Genomic DNA, 27,052 nt, shown 5'->3' on the forward strand with positions numbered 1-27,052 from the left:
ATTTTGCAATATTGGATATATCTATAAATTATAATTCGACATTATACTTAAATGAAGTTTAAACCATACATGAAGGTGAAAACAAAAAATATAAAATAAATTGAATAAATATATACATAAATAAATAAAAGAAAACAAATAAATAAATAAATAAATAAATAAATAAATAAATAAATAAATAAATAAATAAATAAATAAATAAATATAATAAAATAAAATACTGACACAATCTTTACGAGAGCGCCTGTTTTTAGATTTTATTGGAAAGTGTTTCGAAGAGAGAAACAATAATTCGGTTTTAGATATTTGACCTACATTTTCAGGTGATAAATGATCTAATGAACATTGTATACGAGGTTGAGCTGTATTAAATTGACACACGTTTGGAATAGAATCACCATCTTAGATATTATTATCGTAATGAGGTTTGTCTCAGCCTGCGTGTTGTGACTGAGTTGCGCGTTTCTAGGAGCATAATTATGGCCGAGAATTAAATAATTACAAAGACACGGTCGATTTGTTAAACAGCAATAGAACTGCACCACACAGTGAGCATCGCACGAAATGTAAATGTTAAATTTTAAATGTTCTATTCAAAGGAAGACTGGATAGGCGATCGGCATTTTATGCTATTATAAGCAAAACTGTTGAACATATGCTGTTTAAATTCAGGCATATTCAGTGTTTTTAAATTCACGGTTTTATCATTTAGATAATGTGTTCCATGCTAAATTTTACATATTCACTGGGTTGTAATTGAGCGCATTTTCCATGTCAGCGAAATAAGCAAAATTAAAACCGAGCTTTACAATACATACATTAGCAGACGAACTAATCGTATTACGTCAGAATATTAATGAACAATCGAATGATGACAGGTTGTGTAAACAATGTATTGCACATTGTATTATAAATACAAAATTTCCTTCTGTTTATTTACATGTTCAAAGGTGTTCAATAAATTCACGTCTAATTTTTCAAAAACAAATGGTGTATTTGGATTTCAATAATATGTATTAGTGGCATGTAGTGTTAAATACATTTATCAACACCATATCTCACATTGGTAGCTGGGCTCCATTTTTTAATTCTGTGAAGAGGGATACAGTAATACAGATAAAGGATCGATCCAGTAACATAATGTGTTGTATTACGTACGTACTGGGATAAGTTTCTTATTATTCTATATAGTATTAAATATAATATAACATTAACAATATCAGTGTATTTTATGACGTTTATACGCGATAATGTATCCCAACATTGAGCATCAAGGCCCCATGCAATGAATATGAACGCAATGTTGTTTTTGAAAACGAATAAAGGAGAAACTATTTAAAAGAGAAATTGGTAGATAACAAGTATCTGATACTAACATCGGCATCATGTAAAATGTTTCATTGTCGACGTACATGTACCCTGTGTTCGAACCGCTATGCACAGTCGATCCAGCCGGTCAACAGCGGTGATCCAGCTTAGCGTAGTGCAAGGACACGGCGGACACCGAGACGGCGTACCAGTCATGGTGTGCCGTTCGCTTGGGTGATCAATACAATGCTATTCGACACCACACATCTTTCTTAGTTTGCCATATGAGATTGTGGAAACAATTTCCAGAAAGTCATTTTAAATTATTCAGATTCACGGCCATTGACTGTGAAACTGTTTTCTCTTGAATTTTCCCGCTTTTTACTGGCAGCAAATCCACTGGTATTGACAACGCTACAATAATAATAATAGACCCAAGCTTTCGTTCATTATGGTTAGTCATATTTATGAGTCATTTTTCTGTACTTTTTTTTCTAGCTGTCAATACCGAACTAAATTTGTCTTATAGGTGAGAAAGAAAATATTTTACTAAACAGACTATTTTACACGAACTAGTATTGTTATGACTGTTTGCCGGTACCAGAGAATCGGACAACACATATGCATATCATCACTAATGATGACCAGGTGCTACAGGGCATGACTCCGCGTAATATTACCACGGCGTAATTATTATTTGTAACACAACTATGTCAAGTAGTATTACACGTTAAACGAGTGGTTTACTGTTTTCACATAGGTATGTAGAGTAAGTAAGTCATCTTGTGTATGTAGATAATAATACTACTTTAATTTTTGAACATGTGTGGTAAACGTGTTTCTATGAATGCAGCGAGTGTCATGTAGCATGACGTATAATGGGACGATTAGGAAGGTAATCAGTGGTATTTTTTGTTTGACCCTTACCCAGTAGTATGTGAAAAGATATTGACAGCAAATGCACTTGAATAAAAATAATGGTAAATAGAATCAAGACACCGTACTTTATATTTGCTAGCCAGAGTTATTGCATGTCATACAAAACATTACTTTCTTAGTGACATACTACATTTTATTCTGTACACAACGGTCGTCCAATGTAATAAAGCAGTGCAATAATGTTCTCATCTCTCATATTCCAATAAGCCAAGCTGATTGGTCGAGAGCCAATCACGTTGTATTGAATAAAACACCAGAAACCCTCAGTTAATGTCAATCAAGCCATAATTTCACTGATTTCAGCACGTAGAACGAACCACTCAAGCACTCTTTGTAGAAAGTTTTGGCAAACTCGATTACTGCTCTACAATCAGAACAATATTGTAAGTAGAGATGAAAACCACGACGATAATATGGCGTGAGTATCTAAACAATAACGCTGGTAATACAACACACAAGTAGTGCACAATTTGAAAATGTAACTGGGTCGGCAGTGGTGTAAGGGTATACCTGTTCTATACGTCGTGTTGTATTTTTATCTGATATTGTAGAGTCACCTATGAGATATGCTATATATGCCCGCTTTTTGTATCGGTATTCTACCGACATCTCCAGAGATTGCCGCATTTGTGTCACTCAGCCATTATGCGCCCTCTACGGGGAGTATTTAAACTCCACAAAATATGTATCAGCCATCTGGTACTGAATACATTTACCATTAAAGTATCTTACATTGGTAGCTGTACTCGATTTTCCATTTATATAAGGAGACCAGCATTTGTTAATCCAAATAAAGGATCGATTCAGTAACATAGTGTTCTAATTAATGTTATATTTTCTATGTACTAGAATAGGTTTATTATATTTAACATAATGTCGTATTAAATATTTTGAAACAATATTATTATTTGAGTTATTTGTCTGTACTTATAAAGTAAATTTGACAACTGTACACAAAAGACGCGAATCCGTACACGGATCGGTTTAGATATGTTCGACCCCAATCGATTGTGCCCTGAAATCTAGTGGACGGGCGACTTGTGAAATAAAATCGCCTTCATTATTATTAGATGAAATTAAGTGAGTTATATATGCGAGTGAGAATAGCATATTTTCCTAAACAGACAATATCACACGACCCAAGGAATCAGGACAACACATATGCATCTCATCACTAATAATGACCAGGGGCTAAAGGGTATGACTCTGCATACAATTAAAAAAACGAAAATATCGCAAGTCTTAGTATGAACTCATACCTGTTGTATACAAAGCTTGGACTACAACCAGACACAGTTACCGCAACTGAATAAAGTTTTAAAAATCCATGTCTTTCATAGTCCTGGAACAGGCTGTACCTCTTGTGGTGTATTTGTAATCAAAGACTTTGGTGCTGTGTCAGTAGAAGGTGTCATTGTTGGGTTGAATGATGGAGAGACAGCATCCGGTGACTCAGGTGCTAAATGAGTGTCACTGGTACAGGTGGTTGTATTGATGTTAGAGGAGTTTCACCTTCATCAGGGAGGTGTGATACAGGATTTTTTACTTGTCAGGAATTCTAAAAATTTAAATACTAAATATTTGACATGGCATGACGTTTGTAAGAGTTGGTTACCATGGAACTTGTGGATGTTGCAAACACCAATCAATGAGTAGCAAGCGCAGTCAATTGATTTATCGTGGTCACAGTGTGAATAGCAAGATTTGCTATTGTAAGTGTGCTAGTCTGTAACGAGTTGCTAATAGGAAATTGACACATTGTAAATTGTTTCATTGGGGTAACATCTCACACGCCAATAAATCTCTGGAATGAATGCAAGAATCAACATAATTATTATCTGTAGGAGAAGACAGTGATGTAATAGTTGCACGTGTAGTGATGACAACATTATTGACTTGTGAAAGGGTGTACTGGACAAATAACTGAATATACGCCCTATTATTATTTGCTGATGTATTTATTGACATGATCCTTAAATTCAGATTTTTAATTCTTGGTGAATGGGAAAATTAATTTAGTAGCATTATCATTCAAAAACCATTTATACTTCAACATATCACGGATTGCTGAACGTGATAGCAATCTTGCTCGTCATACTACCAGTACATAGATTAGACTTAACTGATATTAAAATCACTTTTAACTTGGAACACTTAAATCATATACATCATTATGAATCCGAGTATACTCATTTAATAACGACAGTGGTAGTTTGTGGCAGTTATCAACATTAGCACGAATTTAGCTGAATTTGAACGCCTCTGAGTACTTTTTTATGACTGATGACTCATAATAACTGTATCCCTCATCAGTATTACATTGACTCTTAATTATATCTTAGTATGAGTAGTAATAATATATTTACTTATGATTACTCATATTATTACATCTTTGTTATTCATAGTTACCTTAGACGAGTCTTGCGTGAAATTCAGGTGAGATCGTGACATTGGGGATCAAACATGTTAGCTTTAAGAAGAACATTTGTATTAACCCACATATAAAGCTAAACTGCCATTGTCATATGAGACATGGCTCAAAGTGTCACAGCCATAGTCAAAATGTTAGTATTTTCGTTAAATGGTATCTTCATACTGTTAGATATTTAATTAATGTTCAATAATATTCATATCGAGATTCCAAATTTGTAAATATTTTCTTTCTTTAGACACCATTGTTCATTACCAAATATGTGGTAGTCTATTTTAAATAATTACATTATTATCTATATCTATTTGATAATTGTTGGAAAAGTTTTAAATATAAGTTTTACCTGTATATCTCCATTAGTGAACATTATTACAAATACATTTAAATGTACACAACTTTATACTCCCATGATCAAACTTAAAAAAACAACTCTGGACTCGTTATCCGCTAAAACAACATTTGTATAAGCATCTACAGACAAGTATGTGTGTCAAATCATGCCATACATTATTGCGAAGAACACAAACATGAACATTGGCGTCACTTGATTTTGTGATTTATCCAACTATAACCATTTTTTCGATTTATGTAGATATGTATTTGTCGCATAGCTTAATAGTATTTTTTTGTAAACGATAACAAATGCATACATTGAACACAAAACAATAAACCGCATTAACCTGCAATATCCCGCCATTTGAAAAAAATATATAACAAAAACTAAAATCACCCAATCTAAGCCAGAAATCATGTTTGCTACGTTTGAGCTATGAGACTGAATTAATCAGGTTTTACTGTTTGTCCTTTGATGACCAAATTTCACTCCTCCTGGTTGGTTGGTTGGTTTCCTCGGCTCTTGTGTTGTGTTTTCCGACACTGTAATTATATAACCTTTGTAGCGTCAATGTTGTTTCTGCGTATACAATTATTTCTATATCTGTGGTATATTATTGATTACATAACTGCTATGTCGTTAGACTTAGTCAGCCTTAGGTCACTATGTTAAAACGACAGATGTGATATATTTACTATATACTTCTTTTGTCCCAAATTGCTAACATTTATTTTCAGTCGGAAATAAGCAGTCATATGCTTCTATATCAAATCCATATGCAATATATAACAAACGAAGGAAACACAAGTACATGCCTACGGATTGTTTAATTTGCTACAATCAACGAATCTAATATATGATATTTTGTGAGTCTATTGAACATTACAATCAAATACGTAAAACTAACTTTGCATATATGCAATGCCACCAAGCTTTGAACTATGTGGTCTTCCATATCATTTCTATATCAGGGGTAATATTCTCCTCCACGGGGTCTCCACACTTGTCAGGGGGGAATCTCGTCTCGTCTCTCTATCTCGTCCCCTTGAGGTACGGGATCGGTAAAGTCACTTTAACTTTACAGTCAAGTAAGACACACACAACGAAATACGTTTCAGCTCTCGTCTTAGTCGGTCAATCGAGCACTCTATCAGACACAGCGCCCTGGGGAAAAGTCCCCAAGACTCTCTCAAGGCTGACCCAAGACTCTCTTAGACTGGACTGCCTCGAGGCTCGCCCCTGGACTGGACTCTCGACTCTCAGACTGCCTCTATCGTAGAGTACTCTTCAAGACCAACTCATACTCTCTTTATTCATTTTCAAAACTCTAACCAATTACAATGCAGTAAAAAGACTCTAGGGCGTAATCTTCAATCATAAAGCCAATCACACTAAGTACTGAATACGTCATATATTTTGATTAATCGTTCACTACATTAATAACTGTGGATACCAACTGTCAGAATCGCGACGGTTATCTGGTAATTAGTTCCAAATCACTGAGCCAAGTTCCGTCCAAAACTTCAAATAGGCCTAAACGATGACAGACATAACACAGCAATTTGCTAATAATCAACTAATTAAGTCGGTCAACAGATACGCAAAAACAAATTCATGACATCTAACTTAAGTGGTCAGGTAATTCGTATTCAACCTCACTTCTGAAACGAAAATTAAAATAATTTGAAATGAAACATGGATATCAGAGCAACATTCAAATAATACGTCCGTGGAACTGCGGATATAAACAAATCTTACTGTGAATTGTACATAAATTGTACTCACTCCGTCTTATTATCTGTAGCATTCTGGTAGTGGATTTCTTGGACTTTTCCCAAGGTCTGATATCTTTTATCTTCCAAAGATGAAATATCTTCATAAACTAAAAAAAAAAAACAATTATATTGTTGGAAGCCGACTTATATACTTATATAAAACACATTGACTGGTCAAGTGGTCAATATCATAAATCTATTTGATGAATTTTGAGTCGCAAACAAAAGTACTATAATTCCCATGAATTACTGAAATATGGATGACTCCCGTTAAGGCAAATGGACGTGTGACTTTGCCTGAATCAAGCTAGTCAAAGAGTGTTTGATGACTTGAATAAAATATAATATTATATTGTTTGTTGTCCTAATTTCCACACTTGCGATTCATTTATTTTATCGTTCTTTTTACGTTTATACGAGATCAAGAGCCTTATACGTAAATTTGTTTTTTCAACATCGGATTCTACACCCCTTGCAGAGATTTTTATCGGGTCTAAATATGACGATGTCAGACCATTGCATCCAATAAAGTGCAGTGAACACTGTCGCATGGTGAATTACAATTTTATGAGGGGGGGATGGGATAAGCGCCCATCCCTAAAAAAGTACTGTAAGTGTCTTGCGTGATCCGGTGTCTTCCAAAATTATCGACAAGTTGTGTTTTTAGTTGCGGGAAATGAGTAAAAACACAATATTCGTAAAAGCTTTTAGATAAAATCGAGAATCACTCTTGCATTCACAGTAAGAGCACCGTTTAACTCCCACTGAAGTGCTTTTGTACAGTCGATATTGTTGTGTGAACGGAATACAACGGGAGGTAAGTTTGACCTGTGTCACTTGTTCCAAACTGGTTGCTAAGGACGTAAAGCTTGACCACGCTAGATCTCGCAGTGAGCGGAATATGACCTATTAGCATGACTCTCTTTATCAGATTATGAGAATTACCTTTCATTTCTTCTGAGTCAGCGGATTTTCCAGGATTGTCATAGTCACACTTGTCTCTGCCACAAGAAAATGCAATTGTTCAAATAAACGAATAGGTAACACGTTAATGAGACTTGAATTTAACATTTTACTGTAGTGGTAAGATCAGTTCAGTCAATAACTGAATAAACGACACCATTTGCATAGTTTCACCTAAATCTTTACGTCTATATGTATATTAAATATCAATCAAAATTAATAGATGTACTTGCCGGTGATCACGTTTATTGAGTGTGTTCCGTCGGCGTACAATAACTATAACCACGACAATGAACACCGCAATCACAACTGCAACAACCAATCCTACTATTATTGGTAGATGATTAGCTCCGTCACTAACATTGCCAACTAAAAGAAATCAGAAGGGTTAACGTTCACGATTTTTTTCTCAACAGTCATCAAAATGATTTGTGCAAACTAAAACAATAAATGGCATTTAAATGCAGGCGCTACTTTTACTAAAAAAATATTTTAAGCTTTACCCGAGAACATCGCCAGCTCCGTCTCTCGCAACATAACACTCTGATTCTGTAATTAAAAACAGCAATTAGTCTAAATTGGTAAAAGCTGGCGGTCGTCACGTAGCGCATATTTTAATTTCAATATTAACAGAAAAATATATATTACACGCGTTGTATATTACGTCGCTATGAGTCAAAAATCGAACACTGCATTTTTACAGTATACTTTCATGTATCACGTTGCTTCAGTGAAATGCCCTAACATTTCACGGGCTGGATATTCATAATTCATTTAGCATTTTGAAATATTCACATTGAATTTAAGCTAAGGTTACTTGACAACATATTGGATGGTTTAGTGTAGTACAGTAATACACGTTTAAATGTCTTACCCCTGTAGTATACACTGCTAATCCGTCGTATATAATATATTGTTGTCCTTGTGTTAATGGTTTATTGAGATAGCCATTATATTCTACACCATCACCCACTATAAGTTGATCAGGAATTGCATTTAATGGAAATGACGCTGATATATACTGATTGTCTGCTACACCACGTTTTTTCTTCAGTTTAATCTCTTCTACAACTATGATATATTGCCTATAACAGATTAAAATTAACAGATAATGTTTAAGAGTTATTCTATGAGCATTAAAGCGATTCAATAATTAAATACCAATAATTAATTTATTATAATATTTAACATAATATTATTACGTAATATTCGTTACTTTGTAATTTACTCACAATAGATCAGTATCACTTTTTATATCAGTATTTGCAGCCAGCTTTGCTAAATCAATTATAATGGTGTTATCTTTGAATATATAATTGCTTCTCCCTTCTGGAATTGGTAGAATGACATCGATGCTACCATCTACAAAAAATAATGTCTTAGAATAACCGCAAAGGCTCATGGGCAGATGCTACTTCATGAACAACAAAACGTTAAAGCCCTCTGTCACAGGTGACTACTCCCCTGCTTTAATTAAATACATCGATACGGCAGAACTACTGAATTTGATGTTGCAACTCATTCACCACTACTGCATTTGCGCATTTTTTTTATGGAATGTACACAATGGTCAAAATATATAGTCGCTCAAGCTTAATATTGCTGTGAAAACTATACTGAAATTTAGATTACCACAGTACAAGTTGAATTGATCGTTGCCTGCGTGGCGATTAGGCTGATTTGACAAATGTTCTAAATTGTCTCAAGATTTACAAAAGGGTTCAATATTACACTGTATGGCTCGCTATATATGCTCCGGAAATGGCGCTATTGCAGAATGTAAAAGTGGTTACCTTCTAATTTAGTTCCACTTATAATACTTGCAGCCTCACCAAATCCGATTGATGTACTTGCTTTGACCGATATATAAACTTTTGTACCTGATGGTAATGCCAGTGTATGGGAATGGGTGTCACCTTCTAATGTTACACGTTTCACCTCCAAAATGACGGATGTGTACACTGATTCCAACGCAGTGTATGTCAACTATAAAAACAACCATAACAATATTTGATACGAAAATCAATATACATTTATATTATGTACACAAATCACTGTAACAATGACAGTTTACTACCATTGAAATACATATTCGTGCGTTAGTCTGTGTTCATGCTAAGTATATCAATTATCTAGCTTAAATCAGTTTGATTGTTGTTTATATACCTTGTATTGTGTGATATTCCCTTTGTAGATGATAGGGTCTCTCCATGATAAACTAACGGTATACTCAGACACTGCAAGTATGCCAATACTTCCGGGTACACCAGGAACTGTAACAAATGATTATGTAGGAAATCCTGAAATACTAGGTGTCAAATTAATGCAGTAATATGAGTGCACACTAATGCGTATTATAGCCCGCACAAAGACGCCAGTTATAGAAACTAATACGTCCCGTGTTGGATAATAGTGATAAGCCCTTAATTCAATCCACTTTTAAAATGCGTATACCACACGTTTTATACCACACGCGGCCAAATTCCAATTTATAAACTACTTGGACATGAACCAGGGTAAACACTATTTAATGTAATATGTCGTGGATGGAACTTGGCAGTTTTACGGTGACTCATACAAATTCGCTCACTATCAATAACAATAAATGCACAGTCGTTGACATTATCAGCAATAAATAAGGTAAATCTGTATTATTCACAAAATAATCCCAACTACATAACACTATATAAATACTGTTACTCATAAAACACAATAGGCTATTTTCCGCCTCGGTCGAAATCTCGCGAGACCGTTAAATTTGCTTAGCAGCCGGTTGCTAGTCATGTGATACAGGTCAAGCTTTGAATCAAAATTACGCTAAATCGTGCGTGTACCTAGTGTCGTGCGTTAAATTTCCAAATTGCCAAACTCTGGCAATATTGTTATCATTAAATGCATAGCTAATCGCATGTAAATGCTTTTCAAATTCCGAGGTAACAGTAATGTCAGGAATCTTGTTTTCATCGGAATACTAATGTTAAGACAATTTAAGATGTACATTTGTGAGTTGTAAATAACAAAAAAATAGTCAAATTATTCGGGGTCGCAATAAAATACACGATCATAAAATTAAATATTGGCATGAAAACAAACACGGTAAAGTTCTGATCAGTACAACTTGCAAACTGTATTAAACAGGTTTCAATGTTTTCCGGCGCTTCTTATGATTGCCGCTCGGCGATGTCCTCGATTGAATATACGGCGTTCGACACTTCTAGCAATAGCTGTTTTGGGTTGGATATGACCCCGAATGGGCATTTCCTCCCACAAAATACAGGAAACAAGCGTACACATGTACATGTCCTAGATGATTCTGTGTCGACCAAAATTGTCTGCCCCAGAACAGGCACTACACTTTTCAGACTGCGTTTTTGGTTTCGGGAATCGCAAAATAAAACCAGTATTCATGTAATTTTTGTACTGAAAGCGAGAATCACTCGTTTGACTCCCATTGGGGAAAATATTGTTTCGAGATAAGGTTTACAACACGTAGGACAATGTGGTTGCTACCATATTAAACTGAAAGCTTGACCTGTATCACGTGGCTCAATTGGTTGCTAAGGTGCGTGGACCGTGTCACGCGTGATCTCGCAGCTTGCGAAAAATGGCTTATTTAAATACATCAATTGTCGACCATTTTCAGCTCAACCCACTCTTATAAAGCTCTGAAAATAACGATCACTAACGATTCAGTCCCTCGTCACGCGTGTACTCCCGGCAAGTGCTCAACGCGCACTTAGTTCCAGCACCAGGCCAGTCAACGACAAAAATCGGCGAATTGCAACTTCAATTTAAGTCCCGTCGATTTCTCAGCGTATTATCATGGAGAAGCCCCTTAGCAAGTCTTCTGTTGGATTCTGGTCGTCCTCCTTTCTCAAATTCCGTCATATCAATTGACCACAACTATGAAAACGCCACTATCACTTTCAAAATGTCGCTTGCGCGAAGAGACAGTCTCGTTCCCAGGCCACACTTTTCAATCTTTCGTTGTCACGTTTCTGTCTTGCATAAATAGCCCAAATTTTTGTTTCACCCAAAAACATTATATTCATGACATTCGAAAATAATTCAAGTCATTCAAAGCAAAATAAAGGTACACAATCAACTGAATTCAGAAAAAAACTTTTCGTCTCAGTGGTGCAAGTAGGTGACCTCCCTTATTTTACACGCACTTGTTAAACAGTTATCGACTGACTAACTATTTAATAAGCATTCAGAACAAAAATATACAATCGCCACCACAAGTTGTGTGGCCATAGGTTAATATATTCCCATGAAAACACAACATTATAAAATCCTTCTCCTCAAAATCAATGCAACAACAAATGCCGAAATGCCGAAATAAGGCATTACTGTAAAACACTTAATGTCGCTTCATTAATCACACTTGTAATATATTTACAGTAATTTATATTATTTAATTTGGTAAACAAAAACATGAACTATGTCCGGGTTATTCATATACTAGGTTAATAGGTTTTGCCTAATACCTGTCTCAGCTGTTGTGATGCTTACTTCAGAGCTTGCAATACCATATCCAACACTAGTCGACGCTTTTACCTAGTAGTTAATAAAACGCAAAGATACAGGTAATAGTAATCTAGTTTTTGAGATAATCTTTAGAATTGTATAATGGGAAATAATATTAGTATGATCCTTCTGGGTAATTAACTATAGCGGGAAATGTTAATGAAAGGACACGTAATTGTAACCACAGCAGCAGCAAGGATGTATTTCGCTTCATTGTCTGAAGCATAGACATTGTAAAACTTTGCAATATGATTCAATGTTCTTAGAGTACCAAAATAGGATATCTTTACAGAATATCTGACGTCGTATTCCAGGTCTGTTATCTGGTACTTCATGACATCTAAAAGATCATTCGTTATTTCTAATGATTTAAGTGTGCTTGGATTATTATATATCCAATATGTTATCTGATACCCCGTTATTTTACCATTTGCAGGCTCTGGTATCAACCATTGCACAGTAATGAAGAACACAGCTGGATCTAAAGTGACATTTCTTGGTTGAGATGGAACTGAAATAAAACAGAAACGTTGCAATTATTTTAAAGCCATATAAATTAATAATTCTAATTCTTGTTGTTTAGTATTTTAGTTATGAGAAGGGATATTTCATTTGGCTGTTTGTCATTTGGAGCAGTGCTGTATGTTGTACTTTTCAAGGTAATGTTAACATGTAATATATGCATACCATCTTCAACCATTCTTACAACCGCTTTGCCACTGGAATCACTCTCTTCATTACGATTTGCGAGTATAACTATCACATCATATTCTGTATAAGGTAGCAACGTGTTGTCAATAACATCAATATATTGTATTCGTTTAATTTGACCCAAAATATAAATGATTTTGGTTTGGTAGGTATTCTCAGTGTTCGTCTTCTTCAATTTCACTTTGATTAAATCTACGTATCCGTTTCTACCGTTATAATTGCATTTTATTCCACCGATTGCAGGAAACTGTAGAAGTAGAAATGAAATAAAATTAAATATTAACAGAACAGGAAGAGAAAACGAACATTACATTATAACATGTTTGGTATAATTTTTTTGTTAATATACAATATATAATGGAAATCAAGAACAAACCTGTATTTCAATTGTTATTCGTTTCAGTCCAGTTGATGCAATGCTTGTTATAGTTGGATAATTTGGTTCTATAAATAATTAAATTAGATATAAATGAACAATGGTTGAGCTATTGTGTTGACTTGCCTGAATATTCATATTTGTAAATATGTTATGTTTATTTTAATTGTTTCCATTTTTCTGATCTGTGCAGTGCAGTGCAATGAATGTCAGTTAATCATGGCTTAACCATATTTGCACTTATAGTGCAGTTGTTACCTGTTAAAATTGAGTATTTTAAACGTATTGTGACGTAAAATACGGGGAAGGGAATATGTGGGGCTACCGCGTATTCAGGAGCGAGGAGCTCATCTTCAATACAGGTCGAATCATATACGCCTCTGGTAGCGTGCTTATCTTATAAGTCTTTCCCTTTAGCGCATCCGCTTTCACAGGATTGGGATCGTTTGTCGAAAGAATATCATCGCAATTGAGGCAGTGCATGGAAGGAAATATACCGGTAACAAATTCAATAAATCACAACACAATATATAAGATTTCCGTCACTATTAAATAAATAGTACGGAGCGCTAATCAATGGGATCAGCAAGGAATGTGAATATACAGTAAACAAATTAACTTAGGATTTGATCGATGTTACAGAGAAAACTCCATGCTCCGGTGAAGAGCAAAGTGCAATGTTGCGTTTCTTCAAATTGGGCACACTTTCGAGGCAGATGCACTACCATTTAAACTTCTGATCAGTGCCCAGAGAATATCGGCAACATCACTGATATCTGCTGCTACTAGTAGCACACGTACAGGGAGTCAGCAGTACTCAGCAGGACAGGATGTTACAGTCAGGTCACCATCCTAACTAATGGTTCTTAAGCATGTTTCAACTTAAACATTACAACTAAATTATGGCTATGCAAACAATAAAATGTATCTAACGAAATGTTTTGTTATCTCGAAATAGCGGACAAATCAGTGAATACAGGATGAAAATTTTTGTAGTGGAATAAACCACTTATTATCCAAGTTCTACCAATTTAAATTAGGGGACTCGGGTCAATGATGTCATATCTATTTTCATTGCTAACAACACTGGGTTCAGCACATTCCTAGGTATTACACAATCACCATTCCATTGTATGAGACATACCATTATGCCACAGGGGTAGACAGGATAAATGTATCCCAAATTCTGCTGACAACACAACCCAGTGATGGTATCAGCAGCCTGAAAACATGCATGTGTAATGGGTTGTTTAAAGTATCCAAACATCTGTGCCTTTCATTCACACAGCAAGGGCCCTGTTTTCTAAATATACTTTACACTTGAAATTTATGTCACAGTATGTTGGACAAGGTGAGTTGAATTGAATTGATTACACCATCAACAACGTAAGTTAGTTATATATTATCATTTTGCTGAAAATACCTAGAAGGACTTATCAGTTCGGTTTCAAATTTTTTGTAAATGCTGATGTGCATCACTGTGCAGTTGGGAGGTAAATATGACTCATTTTAAAATGCGTTTTATAATAAAAAAAAGCATCATCATTACACATTATCTGCATTGAAATATAAATTCGGATAGTGTTAATGTGCAAAATCATGACTTGCAACGAGTTAATTTCTATTTTTTGTAAGAGCTTCAACTCAATGAAAACATTTATGTGATGTAGATAAAAGATAAAAGACACTGTGATGATTTAATGAATATCGAATATCCAATTAAAATTGCTTGCTAAAAAGCCTCAGACACCAACCTTCAAAGTTTTTGCAATTTATTGTGGCCTGTGCTATGCCATGTTCCCGCCAAACAGCTGCAACCACACAGAATCAGATGCCTAACAAATATTTCAAACGCATAGAAAATATGTTTTGATTGTTTCCAAAACTGCAAATGTATTTTAAGCATAATCATGTATGTATTCAAATGCATTTTTTAATGTAAAAAGTGATTTTGAAAGTTGCATAATTTAACGTTTGTTTCAGTGTTATCAGAGCATTAGACAAAAAGGAGCATTCCCACGTTATTTCTATTTTGTCTTACACGTATACAACATATATAACACATATGATAAACACACCATCAAAAAACATCATGTAATCAAGAAAGACAAATTATATCTTGTTCAAAATAAATACATATTGAAACACAGACCAGCTAATATTGGTGTTAATGCCATTAGTCATGTTATGTCGGCATTTGGCATATGCAAGGACACTGACAAAAGTGTATTGGATTATAAATAGAAAACACATATAATCATCACTTACTTGCACACAATGTAGTTGATGTCGTTGTCACGAGTTTACCTCCTTCACCAAGTGGACCCGGTCTTTTAACAGTCACAGTAATTTCATATTGAGTAGACCATTGTAATCCTGTAATAGCTGATGTATAACTCATCAGACTTGTATCACTGACTGGTATAACTTGACCTGATATCCAGTCACTCTTGTCACTCTCTCTGTAGTATACTTTATAAGATACAACTGGTCCATCTCCAATATCATCAGTAGTCCATTTGTTCCAGGTCACAGTAAGCTGGTCAGATTGACTATCTGATACTTGTGGCTTGTTACTAGTCTTAAACCTTGGCAGATCTGAGGAAAGGAAAATAATAGGTGTGGTTTAGGCATGTGTAAACTAGTTAAAGTGATCTGCTCGTTACTTTGCATAATACAAGTATTTTAACTATTCTTGGAGTTATTTTGCAAATTGCATTCCATTTTTTAGTCATGAAACAATCGTGTAATATATTATATGTCACCAAAACATAAGAGCATGTCAAATTATACGCAGTGAACAAAATGCACGTTTAAACCCTTAGTTTGATTCAATTTCATTAGTTTTGTTACTGACTTCCAGCAGTACTAACAGTGCATTAGGACACATAGTCATGTTCGTAATCAAGTAATCAAACACAAATCTTTAATAGCATTCCAGTGAGTTCATTATCACAGTACTGCAACAGCTAATATACACGTTCAAATCATCGCCTCACTGAAAAGAGGTCATCTCTAGCCCAGCTTTTGAAATCGATAAATGAATAATATTCTATAAATTACAATCAGTACCAAGATCTTAAAATTATGGTGCATGCATAAAATGCGTATCACTACAGTGTGGCGTAAGACAGGGTAGTCAAGAAACCCATATACCACAGCGTTACGTCACATACTGCCTTACGTTTTTCATTGTACGTACTGCTGAAAGTTTACCAGAGTTTCCGATAACAACGGATTGTGGTAACAATAGTTCATTTCAGCAAGCTCAAGTGTGTATTTCTAGAATATTTATTCAGTACTTCAACAAAATGTGTTGCAATTTTAAAACAATTTTTACGAATTTGGATAAATATAACCAACGAGCAGAATTTGAATCTTTGTATTTCATTATAATATTACTCTATTTTCTCTATAACACTTGTCACGTAGTAGCCGTATCACTAGCCATATTTTCCACAGTTAAACAAAATTATATTCACTCCCACTATGCCATACACTGTAATATGAAATTACAATTTTGGTTCCTCCACAATTCTGGATAAAAGAATGTCATTATACTTCCAATATGCCCATATCGTCCATTTTGTTTCAATAACGTTTTAGGAAAAAGTCATATATACAGATGCTGTATGCTTACTTTTTTACAATTAGTAATATACTATACTGACAGGCAAACAAGACTACTATTGTATTGTATTATGATTAAACTATATTTTATAGTGATTACCTTATTTCATATACAAGATACATAATATATGTAAACTTACCATACAGTTGTAAAGTAACTGAAAACCCATTATATCCAATAGCTGGAGCACCACAAACAAATACATCACTATTCTGAACAACAACGCCAGTAAAATTTCCTATAGCTGTGTATTTGTCACTATCATCATAATGCGTAGGAGACAGGAAGTCAGTTGTACCCAGTTTCCAGAATTTCATTTCATTATTTGCTACCACAGGATTCCCAATGATTTCACAGATGAAATATGTTTCTTCACCAGGGTTTACTTTGTGATAGGAGGAAGCTTTATATGTGGGACTACCATCTTAACATAAAAAAATAATATAAAGTGTTGATCATTTATATGAAATTTTGTAACATGGCATTTCAGGTCAAGTTATACCAGTCAGTGATACAAGTCAGATGAGTTATACATCAGCTATTACAGGATTACAAACGAATATATAATGCGACATGCAACACATGATTAGGACTCAAACAATTACGTTGCCACGGTGGCAGACACAAGAATAATGAATTCTGAGTTATCAAGCATGTTGAATATTGATAACGTATGATATTGCACATTGTAATGATGCGTCGGAAAATTACTATACTCATCGGATTTTATATACGCTTCTCCCTAATCTATTTGTGTTAATAAAATCTCTGATAGAATAACAAGGTAAATGAGTAAATCAATGCCTACTATATTGCAATGTACTGATAAAGTCAAGTTCTAAGTCCATACATATCACACGACTTTAGAGTAAATCATAATCAATAGGTTTCATCAGAAGGCAATATCCCTATAAAGATCAGTTGGACAAACACCGGTGTTTTATCACATGCTGCATGTTTTTACGAAGACGATTATAGTTAAATAATTCACCATAAAAACCAGTGATTAGAAATATAAACCTTGTTGATAATCAAAATCTATAGTATCTAGATTTATCCATCCTGGTGCACAATCTCCCTTTGGACAAACACCAGTGTTCTTATCACATGCTCCATTGTTTTTACAATGACAATTATAGTTACATAATTCACCATAGAAACCAGTGATTTGAAATACAAACCTTGTTGAAATTCAGAATGTATAGTATCTAGATTTATCCATCCTGGTGCACAATCTCCATTTAGACAAACACCAGTGTTCTTATCACATGCTGCATTGTTTTCGCAATGACAATTATAGTTACATAATTCACCATAGAATCCATCCTGGCATGAGGACGGAACTGAAATATACAAAAACAAATAAAACGCTATAGTGTTTTATTTGCAATGTTTCCAGTGAATGTTTGAAGGTACGTAGAAATGCGCTACACAGCTTTGAAATAAACTGAAATAAACAAAAAACAAATAAAATATTATATTGTTCTATTTGCAATGTTTATAGTGAATGTTTGAACGTACGTAGACTGTGGTGCATGTATGACAGAAACATTTACTGCCAATATGCCATTTAATTATATTAAATATTTCATTCCAACTTCAAAATCTAATGTTGACAAATCTTTTGGCATTTTGTATTTAAAAGTTTATGATATTTTAAGACATACAGTTGATAATTTGTAAACAGAAATAATTGGAATACAAATTTGAACCATACCAGTACAGATGGCCACTGCATACTATGTAATTCCCTAGCCAACTATAACGCATATAAAGCATACAGTTACGTCCAACTTGCATATATCATGTGCCTTCATAGGCATACACTGATTACCACTACATCCTGTATCACAACCACCAGGACTGTTTATACATTCACCGTTTGTAATTACACCCATTAGTAAACTGACATATTTGATGTGATATCATAGTCATACCTTTACCCTTATTATTACATATGTACTGCAGTTTATTTTGATTCGTCCCTGAAATCAAAATCGGTATTTCCGCAACCCATATGCAAATGAGGTCTGAGAGCAAACAAAGTAGTTCCTTCAGGAGTACAGTTTTTCGGAATAAACAATATTTAGAAGTAAGATATTTTCCCCTTGGGGTACATGAATATACTTGCCGAGTGAAATGAAATGAATGTAATTGTAACTCGAGATGCGGTGTATTCTGCTGTACTTTCACAAGCTTCGCTCGTGAAAGTACGGCTACAGGATACACCGCATCACTCGTGAAAATAAATTCCATACGCAACGAAAGCCACGGGGATGGTGTGGGGTTCTGTCATATTACCACTCAATCGTGCTTCACAATCACCAGGACAGCTAATACATTCTCTATTTGTAATTACACCCATTGGTAAACTGACATATCTGATGTGATATCATATTCATACTTTTACACTCATTACCACTCCATCCTCTATGCAATCACCAGAACAACTAATTCATTCTCTATTTGTAATTACACCCATCGGTAAACTGACATATCTGATTTGATATCATAGACATACTTTTACACTTATTACCACTCCATCCTGTATGACAATCACCAGAACAACTAATTCATTCTCTGTTTGTAATTACATTCATTGGTAAACTGTCATATCTGATGTGATATCATAGTCATACCTTTACACTTATTACCACTCCATCCTGTATCACAATAACCAGGACTGCTAATACATTCTTTTTTTGTAATTACACCCATTGGTAAAGTAACATATCTGATGTGATACCATAGTCATACCTTTACACTTATTACCACTCCATCCTGTATCACAATCACCAGGACTGATAATACATTCTTCTTATGTAATTACACCCATTAGTAAACTGACATATTTGGTGTGATATCATAGTCATATATTTACAATTATTACCACTCCATCTTGTATCGCAATCACCAGGACTGCTAATACATTCTCCTTTTGTAATTACATCCATTAGTAAACTGACATATCTGATGAGATAACATAGTCATACCTTTACAATTACTACCACTTCATCCTGTATCTCAATCACCAGGACTGCTAATACATTCTTCTTTTGTAATTTTATCCATTGGTAAACTGACATATCTGATGTGATATGATAGTCATACCTTTACACTTATTACCACTCCATCCTGTATCACAATCCCCAGGACTGCTAATACATTCTCCATTTGTAATTACAGCCATTGATGAACTGCCATATCTGATGTGATATCATAGTCATACCTTTACACTTATTACCACTCCATTCTGAATCACTATCACCAGGACTGAAAATACATTCTCCTATTGTAATTACACCCATTGATAAAATGATATACCTGATGTGATATCATAGTCATACCTTTACATTTATCACCACTCCATTCTGTATCTCAATCACCAGGACTGAAAATACATTCTCCTTTTGTAGTTACACCCATTGATGAACTGTCATATCTGATGTGATATCATAGTCATACCTTTACACTTATTACCACTCCATCCTCTATCACAATCACCAGGACTACTAATACATTCTCATTTTGTAATTACACCCATTAGTAAACTGACATATCTGATGTGATAACATAGTCATACCTTTACAATTATTACCACTCCATCCTGTATCGCAATCACCAGGACTGCTAATACATTCTCCTTTAGTAATTACATCCATTGGTAAACTGACATATCTGATGTGATATCATAGTCATACCTTTACAATTATTACAACTCCATCTTGTATCGCAATCACCAGGACTGCTAATACATTCTCCTTTTGTAATTACATCCATTAGTAATCTGACATATCTGATGAGATAACATAGTCATACCTTTACAATTACTACCGCTCCATCCTGTATCACAATCACCAGGACTGCTAATACATTCTTCTTTTGTAATTTTATCCATTGGTAAACTGACATATCTGATGTGATATCATAATCATACCTTTACACTTATTACCACTCTATCCTGTATCACAATCACCAGGACTGCTAATACATTCTCCATTTGTAATTACAGCCATTGATGAAATGTCATATCTGATGTGATATCATAGTCATACCTTTACACTTATTACCACTCCATTCTGAATCACAATCACCAGGACTGCTAATACATTCTCCTTTTGTAGTTACACCCATTGATAAACTGACATATCTGATGTGATATCATAGTCATACCTTTACACTTATTACCACTCCATTCTGTATCACAATCACCTGGACTGCTAATACATTCTCCTTTTGTAGTTACACCCACTAGTAAACTGACATATCTGATGTGATATCATAGTCATAACTTTACACTTATTACCACTCCATCCCGTATCACAATCACCAGGACTGCTAATACATTCTCCTGTTGTAATGACATCCAATGGTAAACTGATATATGAGATGTGATATCATAGTCATACCTTTACACTTATTACCACTCCATCCTGTATCACAATCACCAGTACTGAAAATACATTCTCCTTTTGTAGTTACACCCATTAGTAAACTGACATGTCTGATGTGATATCATAGTCATACCGTTACAATAATTACCACTCCATCCTGTATCACAATCACCAGGACTGCTAATACATTTTCCATTTGTAATTGCAGCCATTGATGAACTGTAATATATGATGTGATATCATAGTCATACCGTTACAATAATTACAACTCCATTCTGTATCGCAATCACCAGGACAGCTAATACATTCTCGTTTTGTAGTTACACTCGTTAGTAAACTAACATATCTGATGTGATATCATAGTCATAACTTTACACTTATTACCACTCAATCCTGTATCACAATAACCAGGACTGTTAATACATTCTCCTTGTGTATTTACACCCATTGATAAACTGACATATCTGATGTGATATCATAGTCATACCTTTACACTTATTACCACTCCATCCTGTATCACAATCACCAGTACTGAAAATACATTCTCCTTTTGTAGTTTCACCCATTAGTAAACTGACATATCTGATGTGATATCATAGTCATACCGTTACAATAATTACCACTCCATCCTGTATCACAATCACCAGGACTGCTAATACATTTTCCATTTGTAATTACAGCCATTGATGAACTGTCATATCTGATGTGATATCATAGTCATTCCTTTACAATAATTACCACTACACCCTGTATCGCAATCACCAGGACAGCTAATACATTCTCCTTTTGTTGTTACACTCATTAGTAAACTAACATATCTGATGTGATATCATAGTCATAACTTTACACTTATTACCACTCAATCCTGTATCACAATCACCAGGACTGTTAATACATTCTCCTTGTGTATTTACACCCATTGATAAACTGACATATCTGATGTGATATCATAGTCATAACTTTACACTTATTACCACTCCATTCTGTATCACAATCACCTGGACTGCTAATACATTCTCCTTTTGTAGTTACACCCATTAGTAAACTGATATATCAGATGTGATATCATAGTCATACCTTTACACTTATTACCACTCCATCCTGTATCACAATCACCAGGACTGCTAAAACATTCTTCATTTGTAATTACAGCCATTGATAAACTATCATATCTAATGTGATATCATAGTCATACCTTTACACTTATTACCACTTCATCCTGTATCACAATCACCAGGATTGAAATACATTCTCCTTTTGTAATTACACCCATTGATAAAATGAAATATCTGCTGTGATATCATAGTCGTACCTTTACATTTATGACCACTCCATCCTGTATCGCAATCACCAGGACTGCTAATACATTCTCCTGTTGTAGTTACACCCATTGATAAACTGACATATCTGATGTGATATCATAGTCATACCTTTACACTTATTACCACTCCATCCTGTATCACAATCACCAGGACTGATAATACATTCTTCTTATGTAATTACACCCATTAGTAAACTGACATATTTGGTGTGATATCATAGTCATATATTTACAATTATTACCACTCCATCTTGTATCGCAATCACCAGGACTGCTAATACATTCTCCTTTTGTAATTACATCCATTAGTAAACTGACATATCTGATGAGATAACATAGTCATACCTTTACAATTACTACCACTTCATCCTGTATCTCAATCACCAGGACTGCTAATACATTCTTCTTTTGTAATTTTATCCATTGGTAAACTGACATATCTGATGTGATATGATAGTCATACCTTTACACTTATTACCACTCCATCCTGTATCACAATCACCAGGACTGCTAATACATTTTCCATTTGTAATTGCAGCCATTGATGAACTGTAATAAATGATGTGATATCATAGTCATACCGTTACAATAATTACCACTCCATCCTGTATCGCAATCACCAGGACAGCTAATACATTCTCCTTTTGTTGTTACACTCATTAGTAAACTAACATATCTGATGTGATATCATAGTCATAACTTTACACTTATTACCACTCAATCCTGTATCACAATCACCAGGACTGTTAATACATTCTCCTTGTGTATTTACACCCATTGATAAACTGACATATCTGATGTGATATCATAGTCATAACTTTACACTTATTACCACTCCATTCTGTATCACAATCACCTGGACTGCTAATACATTCTCCTTTTGTAGTTACACCCATTAGTAAACTGATATATCAGATGTGATATCATAGTCATACCTTTACACTTATTACCACTCCATCCTGTATCACAATCACCAGGACTGCTAAAACATTCTTCATTTGTAATTACAGCCATTGATAAACTATCATATCTAATGTGATATCATAGTCATACCTTTACACTTATTACCACTTCATCCTGTATCACAATCACCAGGATTGAAATACATTCTCCTTTTGTAATTACACCCATTGATAAAATGAAATATCTGCTGTGATATCATAGTCGTACCTTTACATTTATGACCACTCCATCCTGTATCGCAATCACCAGGACTGCTAATACATTCTCCTGTTGTAGTTACACCCATTGATAAACTGACATATCTGATGTGATATCATAGTCATACCTTTACACTTATTACCACTCCATCCTGTATCACAATCACCAGGACTGATAATACATTCTTCTTATGTAATTACACCCATTAGTAAACTGACATATTTGGTGTGATATCATAGTCATATATTTACAATTATTACCACTCCATCTTGTATCGCAATCACCAGGACTGCTAATACATTCTCCTTTTGTAATTACATCCATTAGTAAACTGACATATCTGATGAGATAACATAGTCATACCTTTACAATTACTACCACTTCATCCTGTATCTCAATCACCAGGACTGCTAATACATTCTTCTTTTGTAATTTTATCCATTGGTAAACTGACATATCTGATGTGATATGATAGTCATACCTTTACACTTATTACCACTCCATCCTGTATCACAATCACCAGGACTGCTAATACATTTTCCATTTGTAATTGCAGCCATTGATGAACTGTAATAAATGATGTGATATCATAGTCATACCGTTACAATAATTACCACTCCATCCTGTATCGCAATCACCAGGACAGCTAATACATTCTCCTTTTGTAGTTACACTCATTTGTAAACTAACATATCTGATGTGATATCATAGTCATAACTTTACACTTATTACCACTCAGTCCTGTATCACAATCACCAGGACTGTTAATACATTCTCCTTGTGTATTTACACCCATTGATAAACTGACATATCTGATGTGATATCATAGTCATAACTTTACACTTATTACCACTCCATTCTGTATCACAATCACCTGGACTGCTAATACATTCTCCTTTTGTAGTTACACCCATTAGTAAACTGATATATCAGATGTGATATCATAGTCATACCTTTACACTTATTACCACTCCATCCTGTATCACAATCACCAGGACTGCTAAAACATTCTTCATTTGTAATTACAGCCATTGATAAACTATCATATCTAATGTGATATCATAGTCATACCTTTACACTTATTACCACTTCATCCTGTATCACAATCACCAGGATTGAAATACATTCTCCTTTTGTAATTACACCCATTGATAAAATGAAATATCTGCTGTGATATCATAGTCGTACCTTTACATTTATGACCACTCCATCCTGTATCGCAATCACCAGGACTGCTAATACATTCTCCTGTTGTAGTTACACCCATTGATAAACTGACATATCTGATGTGATATCATAGTCATACCTTTACACTTATTACCACTCCATCCTGTATCACAATCACCAGGACTGATAATACATTCTTCTTATGTAATTACTCCCATTAGTAAACTGACATATTTGGTGTGATATCATAGTCATATATTTACAATTATTACCACTCCATCTTGTATCGCAATCACCAGGACTGCTAATACATTCTCCTTTTGTAATTACATCCATTAGTAAACTGACATATCTGATGAGATAACATAGTCATACCTTTACAATTACTACCACTTCATCCTGTATCTCAATCACCAGGACTGCTAATACATTCTTCTTTTGTAATTTTATCCATTGGTAAACTGACATATCTGATGTGATATCATAGTCATAACTTTACACTTATTACCACTCCATTCTGTATCACAATCACCTGGACTGCTAATACATTCTCCTTTTGTAGTTACACCCATTAGTAAACTGATATATCAGATGTGATATCATAGTCATACCTTTACACTTATTACCACTCCATCCTGTATCACAATCACCAGGACTGCTAAAACATTCTTCATTTGTAATTACAGCCATTGATAAACTATCATATCTAATGTGATATCATAGTCATACCTTTACACTTATTACCACTTCATCCTGTATCACAATCACCAGGATTGAAATACATTCTCCTTTTGTAATTACACCCATTGATAAAATGAAATATCTGCTGTGATATCATAGTCGTACCTTTACATTTATGACCACTCCATCCTGTATCGCAATCACCAGGACTGCTAATACATTCTCCTGTTGTAGTTACACCCATTGATAAACTGACATATCTGATGTGATATCATAGTCATACCTTTACACTTATTACCACTCCATCCTGTATCACAATCACCAGGACTGATAATACATTCTTCTTATGTAATTACACCCATTAGTAAACTGACATATTTGGTGTGATATCATAGTCATATATTTACAATTATTACCACTCCATCTTGTATCGCAATCACCAGGACTGCTAATACATTCTCCTTTTGTAATTACATCCATTAGTAAACTGACATATCTGATGAGATAACATAGTCATACCTTTACAATTACTACCACTTCATCCTGTATCTCAATCACCAGGACTGCTAATACATTCTTCTTTTGTAATTTTATCCATTGGTAAACTGACATATCTGATGTGATATGATAGTCATACCTTTACACTTATTACCACTCCATCCTGTATCACAATCACCAGGACTGCTAATACATTTTCCATTTGTAATTGCAGCCATTGATGAACTGTAATAAATGATGTGATATCATAGTCATACCGTTACAATAATTACCACTCCATCCTGTATCGCAATCACCAGGACAGCTAATACATTCTCCTTTTGTTGTTACACTCATTAGTAAACTAACATATCTGATGTGATATCATAGTCATAACTTTACACTTATTACCACTCAATCCTGTATCACAATCACCAGGACTGTTAATACATTCTCCTTGTGTATTTACACCCATTGATAAACTGACATATCTGATGTGATATCATAGTCATAACTTTACACTTATTACCACTCCATTCTGTATCACAATCACCTGGACTGCTAATACATTCTCCTTTTGTAGTTACACCCATTAGTAAACTGATATATCAGATGTGATATCATAGTCATACCTTTACACTTATTACCACTCCATCCTGTATCACAATCACCAGGACTGCTAAAACATTCTTCATTTGTAATTACAGCCATTGATAAACTATCATATCTAATGTGATATCATAGTCATACCTTTACACTTATTACCACTTCATCCTGTATCACAATCACCAGGATTGAAATACATTCTCCTTTTGTAATTACACCCATTGATAAAATGAAATATCTGCTGTGA

At 34.5% G+C, this 27,052-nt stretch overlaps 2 protein-coding genes across 2 annotated transcripts in view; both read right to left on the reverse strand.

Annotated features, from left to right (window-relative positions):
- The window catches only part of LOC102807833 (uncharacterized), a 150,327-nt gene that overhangs the window by 52,487 nt on the left and 70,788 nt on the right, over positions 1–27,052 (reverse strand). Inside the window, 3 exon segments of the mRNA XM_085504016.1 lie at positions 15,636–15,965; positions 17,138–17,422; positions 18,180–18,341. Coding sequence (XP_085360142.1) covers positions 15,636–15,965; positions 17,138–17,422; positions 18,180–18,341 — 777 coding nt within the window.
- LOC146738995 (receptor-type tyrosine-protein phosphatase mu-like) lies at positions 6,121–13,505 on the reverse strand. The gene is made up of 13 exons (XM_085503531.1): positions 13,494–13,505; positions 12,968–13,238; positions 12,571–12,791; positions 12,241–12,310; positions 9,917–10,023; positions 9,544–9,736; positions 8,983–9,112; positions 8,625–8,835; positions 8,254–8,299; positions 7,984–8,119; positions 7,733–7,788; positions 6,798–6,894; positions 6,121–6,673 (listed from the first exon to the last, which is right to left on the reverse strand). The coding sequence occupies exons 1-13, from the start codon at positions 13,503–13,505 to the stop codon at positions 6,634–6,636; spliced, it is 1,590 nt and encodes a 529-aa protein (XP_085359657.1). The 3' UTR covers positions 6,121–6,633.

The sequence above is a fragment of the Saccoglossus kowalevskii genome, chromosome 9 (assembly GCF_978046115.1).
Source record: "Saccoglossus kowalevskii chromosome 9, keSacKowa6.1, whole genome shotgun sequence".
In the NCBI taxonomy this organism is placed as follows: domain Eukaryota; kingdom Metazoa; phylum Hemichordata; class Enteropneusta; family Harrimaniidae; genus Saccoglossus; species Saccoglossus kowalevskii.

What these genes read in the sequence shown, in the direction of transcription:
- LOC146738995 (XM_085503531.1), bottom strand. An exon ending in TGTAAGAATGGTTGAAGATG is followed by an intron (nt 12,792 to 12,967) that starts GTATGCATATAT and finishes GTTTTATTTCAG; the next exon opens with TTCCATCTCAACCAAGAAAT. An exon ending in TAGCAGTGTATACTACAGGG is followed by an intron (nt 8,300 to 8,624) that starts GTAAGACATTTA and finishes TTTTAATTACAG; the next exon opens with AATCAGAGTGTTATGTTGCG.